This window comes from Bison bison, unplaced genomic scaffold (assembly GCF_000754665.1).
Source record: "Bison bison bison isolate TAMUID 2011002044 unplaced genomic scaffold, Bison_UMD1.0 scf7180017864472, whole genome shotgun sequence".
Classification (NCBI taxonomy): Eukaryota; Metazoa; Chordata; class Mammalia; order Artiodactyla; family Bovidae; genus Bison; species Bison bison.
The window spans coordinates 10092440-10099432 of record NW_011495033.1 but is presented as its reverse complement, the minus strand read 5'-3'; the positions used below and the strand labels follow the sequence as shown (position 1 = coordinate 10099432).

Genomic DNA, 6993 nt, shown 5'->3' with positions numbered 1-6993 from the left:
CTTGTCGTTGGTCATCACCCGCAGCCAGCACTCTGCTCACACCCTGACCCCCACGCTCCCTCTCACTCAGCTCTGCAGCTGCTCCGGTCTCCCTGCTGTACTGTTCATAGATCACGTGGCGTGACCACACACACGTGCGCATGCTCACTGCCTGCCTCCCTAACCAGAGTGTGGCGCTCGCAAGCGGAAATGAACTTTCATCTATTTGATTCATTGTTGTATTCTCGGGGTCTAGAACAATGGTGCCTAGCACACAGTAGATGTATTTCTTTTTTTTTTTCTGTTCTTTGGCCATGTAGCATGTGGGATCTTAATGCCCCAACCAGGGATTGAACCCGAGTTCTCTGCATTGCAACTGCAGAGTGTTAACCCCTGGACTATCAGGGAAGTCCCAGTAAGTATTTGTTGAATAAACAAATGAGAAATATTATTTTGGACTAGATGATGTTTCCAAAAGCAAAGGGATACACAGAGGCTTTATAATGACTTAGGAAATCAGGCATGCTTTCCTTAGAGTGTGATTTTTTTTTTTTTTGTCTTTTAAAAAACCAACTTTATCTTTTTATCCCTTTCATAATTAATTGGAAATCATTTAATATAATTGCTTTATTAAGGATGTCTGAACAATAGAGCACAGGAAGGAAACCAGCCTTTGGAGGATATCCCAGTACATATCTAGTGAGACAATTAAGTGTGTGGAAACTGCAAAGAAATTTTGGGTGGTCTGTTGGCATACACATACATATACAGACTGCAAAAAATCTGCTTTGATGATTTCTGCTTTTGATGCCATTCCCCTCATGTTTGCTCTGCTCATTTTTCCTTAGAAAGTGGGGAACTGCCTGCAATGCAGGAGACCTGGGTTCGATCCCTGGGTTGGGAAAATCCCCTGGAGAAGGGAAAGGCTGCTGCTGCTGCTAAGTCACTTCAGTCATGTCCAACTCTGTGCGACCCCATAGACAGCAGCCCACCAGACTCCCCCGTCCCTGGGATTCTCCAGGCAAGAACACTGGCCAGTATTCTGGCCTGGGGATTTCCATGGTGTGTACAGTCCATGGGGTTGCAAAGAGTCAGACATGACTGAGCGACTTTGAAAAGAAAGGGAAAAAACTGGTCATCCAGGCATGTGTGAAGGTCTGCATACCCCAAAGATTCATTAATAAAATACTGTCATGTTATAAATCTTATCTGACAATCTAGTATTTACCCAGCTGGAATGACCTCTGTATGAAAGAGAGAGATAGACAGACTAAGACAGAGAGAGGCAGAGAGGAGGAGGGAAGGAGGGAGACAGGGAGGGGCTTTATAGACATTTTATTTAGCTGATTGCAACTTCTTGTAAATATTCAGTCTGTTTGAAACAACTGGAAAGTGTTTAAAGTATTTTAAAAAACATGGATTTGTCACTGTGTGGCAAATCCTCTGTGTGGTCCATTATTGGCGATCTGTTCAGAACAGATTTCAGTGGCGTTTATTTGAATTACTTCCTCATTCATAGGGGACACCTCAGCTCTGACTGTCCTTGGGAGGAAGTTCACTCCTGCCTCTTCCTGACCCACTGTTCCTAGATCCCTGTATTTCCCATCACCACCCCACCACCACCAACGCCCTCAACCTTTAGGAGCTTATAGCCAGCTTTAGTCCTAGCTTCCTGGCTCTCTGTCGTCTCCTCCCGATCATCCCCACCTTTTACCTTCTTCTTCCCCTAAAGAGACAGACTCCCCAGTCAAGCCTGCCCTCTCTCTCCTCAGACCTCTTCTCCCTGACTCATCCTTGGTTCTCTGCTTGGTTGGTCATGTGCCATAGACATGAGCAAAATCATTTCACCAATTATTGGCAGTTTTATTTACCAAACATCACATTTGTGATGAGCGTATCTGGAAAGATCAACCAGGTCCAGAAGAATATATGAGAAGGCACTCTGGAATTGACATTTATAACCTTATTGCTACTTCTATCTCGGGTATGCTTTTAGAAAAGGTATATGGATTCATTACATATTCTAATGTATTATCTATAGATTATAAGATAAAGTCAAGCATGTATCTGCTGATACTTTTTAAGTTGACCTGTCTTTATACTTAAAAATGTCTGTTAATAGTAGGCTTCCCTGGTGGCTCAGATGGTAAAGAATCTGCCTGCAGTACAGGAGACCTGCGTTTGATCTCTGGTTGGGAAGATCCCCTGGAGAAGGAAATGGCAACCCACTCCAGTATCCTTCCCTGGAGAATTCCATGGACAGAGGAGCTTGGCGGGCTTCAGCACATGGGGTCACAATGAGCTGGAGAGAACTGAGCGACTATCACTCACTCTGGGATGAGAGAATAGTTAACACACAGTATTCACGAGGTACCAGGCCCACGTCCAAGCACTTAACAAGCATGAACTCATTTACTCAACAATCCTATACAGTAGGTACTACTACAATCACCCAATTTTCTGTAGGAGGACAATGAGGATGGGGTTAAGTGGTGATGCTGGAGATCCTAATCAAGGCATTCTGGCTTCAAAAAGAACATCAAAAACCTTCCCCCCAACCCAGAGCTCAGATTCCCTGGCTGTCTAGACTGTGTTCTTATCCACCTGAATCCAGTAGTTAACACTCTAGCTCTCTCTGCTTTGGGGGGAAATAATTCACTGGTATGGACCATTCAAATCCACTGTAAGGCAGGTTTCCATGACTGATTTCATTGCTTATCCACAATGTGAAAATTAAATCTGCCTTCCCCAGAGCTCACCCAAGAAACCACAGCAGGTCAAAGTGAAAACAGAATTGTCTATTAGCCTGAGCTCAGGGTGTAAAGAGATCTTCTGAAAATGTTAGTCCGTAAGGAACTGATCCTTTGGCTCCTGGCTCCCCCAGATAATATTATTTAGGCTAAAGCATTCAAGAGAAAATTCATGGTTGAGTTGAAAAGGGTTGGGGCCTCGGCCAAGTACCATGTGAAAAAAGAGGCCAAGATTTGCTGTCTCTGGTTGAGACAGCATTTGAGACTCCTGGATCACTAAGAACTGCATCTCCCACTATACCGGGATTTTGAAAAACCTGTTGCTTGGGGTAGGAATTCCCAAGCGACTGGTCCATACAGGAAGAAGGCATGGGGGGCTTTAGTTGCAGATGAATCTTTGGGGGGGGTAATGCCCACCTGAGTCCATGCACAGTGGGCCTCCTTGCCACTCTTAGAGTCAGTGAGAAGAGAGATTGGCTTTAGAAGGGAGTGCTCTCAGCTACCAGGGTCACCTTGTATGAGTCTTGGTCCACATAGGGTCTAGTTAAGAAAAATTCCTAGAGATTTCCACCCCTCCCCAAGTCCTCCACACTCCCGGATGACTTCTTGAGTGATTAAGACCTCCTGGGTTTTCAGGATTATTACAATAACACAATGTAATAGATATAAAATCTACCAAATGCAGATACTTACTGCTCCAAAAACAATGTGAATTCAAACATAGGGCTCCAGTTGAGGCTGGAATTCAAGACCTATATTCCCTTCCTCTTCCTGAACTCACAGGAGCCAACGAATAAGCCATCTCCACCAGAGTCAGCAAATCCTGGCCTCTCTTGACACAAGGTGCTCGGCTTTGGCCCCGGCCCTTTCCAACCCATCCGTGAATTTTCTCTCGACCACTTTAGCCCAAATAACATTGTCTGGAGGGGAGCAAGGAGCCAAAAGAGGTCAGCATTTCTAACAGTCTCCATCCCTACCCTGGGCTCTCAGTACCTTTGCCAAGCTCACTAAGAACTGCATCTTCTACTACTTTGAGATTTTGAAAAACCTGTTGCTTGGGACCTCTTCAGCATGACGCCCTCCCTTGCAGCCAGCTTGGGAACTGCTCTGTCTAGAAGCCAGAAACCACAGGCTGGTAAGTCTGTGCTGGAGACGGCAAGGAGGAAAGGTCCAGCCTCTCTCTTCCTAGAGTCAACGCTGGATTATTTGTGGCAAAGCACCTGCTAGAGAGTGTTTAGTCCTCTGGCTTTTCACCTTTTGGACTATTTGTCTTCAATACTATCCTTACCGGAGGCAAGAACCCGGGCAGGAAGTGATACCCACAGGAGCCATTCTCCTGACTACAGCCCCATGGGAGGGAAGAAAGGTTGGAGTTCACGCTTACAATGAAGCTGACAATGTTACCCACGGTGATTCCACGTTTCCTACTTTTTCCTCTGTTCCTGTGACCAACAGTCACCAAGAGTTGGCTCCAAGTCTACTCCGATGAGTCACAGAAAGACAAAGTATTGGAGTCTGACTGGGGGAAAAAACATTTCTTACCTTAGCAATAAGGCTGGCCGAAGACAATGGGACATGTAGCAGCGAGCCCCGTGGAGTAAGTGGAAAATTCCAAGAAGACCAGGGGCCAGGGGTTCTTGCAGAAACCAAGGCAGGGAAAGCATCAGAGGTAGAAATATGAGACTCTGGGCCATGATAAAATAAATTGTTTTAATGGGAGGTTTTCTGAAAGGGCAACTTTTTCTTGTGCTATCAAACAGCCAGCGTCCCTGCCTTGGGGTTTCCTGGGGCTGTCCTGGCTGGCCCCCCAACCCTTCCGGAAGCTGAGACACTACTCTGACTCTCTGTTCAGCCCTTCTAGGGACCCAGAGGTGTGTCTTAACATCAGGAGATCAGAGTGAGCTGGCAGTCAGTCCAAAATACACAGTCTCTGTGTGTGTCCAGGGCCGAGGAAGCGGGTCAAGGGCTTCACTGCTGCCTTGGGTATTTCTCCGTGGGGGAAGAGAGAGGGGGCGAATCACTTTGAAAATTCAACTCTGACCTTTACAAAGAAAATCGATAGACACTTTAGTATTATATACAGGGCAGAGGGGAGAGGAAGTAGAGGGGGAAAATTGCACTTAATTACAGTAGTTTATAGTTTACACCCATTGGACAAATTTACTTCTTTAAAAGAAATCTCCAGATCAGCCGGGATGGGGGGCGGGACAGGGGGAGGTGGCTGATATTTACATTGTGTTTGGCTCAGTTCAATAGCACGTGTCCTCCTCTTCTCATTTCAGTAACAGATTCAAGTTTTCACTTCAGTTTGTTCGATGAAAGAGAGCGATGTAGACGCTACGGCTTTCTCTCTTCCTCTTCCGCCGCTTCTTTGTGCCCTGCCTCTAGGACAGACCAGACTTCTTGGGAGAAGCATCGTGACAATACTGCATAGAAGGGGCTGCGCCTGTCAGAGCCAGTGTCCGAGGCGCCGGCAGGACAGCAGGTGAGCAGGGACCTCTCGCAGGTGCTGCATGTCAGGTCACTGCGCTTCTCCGTGACAGCTGCCCAGAGGGTGATGATGTGGAAAATAAGGGTCCTTGTTGCTGTGCACAAAGTAAGTGATGTATGGGCATCACCACGCTTGGAGAGGACACTGCAGAGAGAGAGGAGAGACAGCTCAGCTGTGCACCTCTGGTGGGGACCTGGGCCCTTAGCGTCTGGCTTCTCTGGGGGAGCTGAGACCCAACTCCACCAGCAAAGAGCTGGAGGCTGGAGGTGTGGGGACCCCGTGCCCTCAGAGTCCTGCAGGCCTGGTCCTGAAACACGCTCCCTTTAGGAAAATCTAGGAGCCGGCCATTCCTAGAAGAGAGAAGTGAATTGCCAATTGCCTTGAAATAGTCATAACTTGCCGACCTTTATGCTGAAATGGGACTCCTCTTCCTGTGAGAGTGCGTTTTATAAATTGCTCAGTTTGGTGGCAATGACAGCTGGATGGGGAGCTTTTGCTTTTGAAGGAAGTAAGGGTCTCATCCTAAGAAAATCTAAGAGCAGGGGTCCCCCAGATCCCTTCCCAAACGGAGTAGCAGAGATCCTGTTAAAAGGTAGATTCTGACTCAGTGGGCCGGGGGTGGGCCTAAGAACCTGCATTTCTAATCAGCTCCCAGGTTGGGCTGATGCTGCTGATCTGTGCCGAGCCCCAGGGCCACAGAGCACAAGAGAAAATCACCACATACTAACGCTCCATCAGGAAGAAGTGTGGGAAATTGCAAAGTGCTTTCTATAATGCTTGCTACTATCAAGACAAGAAATCAGAGAACTGGGATCCAAGGGCTAAAGGCCTTTGAGACCAGGCTTCTGGGTGGGTTGGGGCAGGAGACCCAGCATGGAGGAGTCCCTGAGAAGAGCCAGACCCCCACGTGGGGCAGCCTCCGCTCCCAGAGCCGTGGGCCTCGCTCATCTCAACTGTCATGCAAGATCACAGCTCGCGTTTTCCTTCCGGGGAGTCCCTTTTCCCCGGCTTTGCTTCTCTTCCTTCCCTTTCCCCTTTGTTGTCATCTCAGAGGAAGGTTCTGCCCTTTGACTTAACGGTTCGTTTTCTCAAGACTCCCCCTCAAACATTCCCCCTTCCACACAAAGACACAGACACAGCCACAGCCACACACAACATGTTCACATATCTATCACACTGTTAAAGGCCTCTTATCCCACTATTATTCCATTAACCAGTTCTCCCAGCCATAGCCTTGTATGGGGCTGCTATTATGTCCATTTTACAGATTGCGTAAGCAAGGTCAAAGAGAGTCCAGGAATTGCCCAAGGTTTCAGAATTAGGAGAGTGTGGGGCCAGAGATTCAAACCAGTTCTGGGAGACCTCCCAGACAGTGTTCTTTACATTACATTGAGGTTAAGAGCCTTCTATTAGCTTTGTTGTTGTTGTTTTTTTTTATATTTATTTATTTGGCTGCGCCAGGTCTCAGCTACAGCATGTGAACTCTTAGTTGCAGCATGTGGGATCTAGTTCTCTGACCAGGGATAAACCCGGGCCCCTGGCCTTGGGGGTGTGGAGTCTTAGCCACTGGACCACTAGGGAAGTCCCTACGAGCTTTGCTCTTGTTCAAACTCCTTTCTCTGGGCCTTGGTTTCCCCACCTTTATGATGAAGGTTGTTGGGGGATTAGATGGGCTGCTAGGCGTGCCGTCCTCCCCGTGGTGCTGGTACAACTGTCCTTGTTAAGCTGCCCGGGGTGCCCTGGTCTGGGCTACTCCCCGTGCCCCCGCCCCCG

At 47.7% G+C, this 6993-nt stretch overlaps 1 protein-coding gene across 1 annotated transcript in view; it reads right to left on the bottom strand.

Moving 5' to 3' along the window:
• Positions 1-2269: 2269 nt before the first annotated feature.
• Positions 2270-6993, bottom strand: part of HNF1B (HNF1 homeobox B) — a 63697-nt gene continuing 58973 nt past the window's right edge. The window contains exon 13 of the mRNA XM_010861711.1: positions 2270-5364. Coding sequence (XP_010860013.1) covers positions 5344-5364 — 21 coding nt within the window. The 3' untranslated portion in view covers positions 2270-5343. The remainder of the gene's footprint in view (positions 5365-6993) is intronic.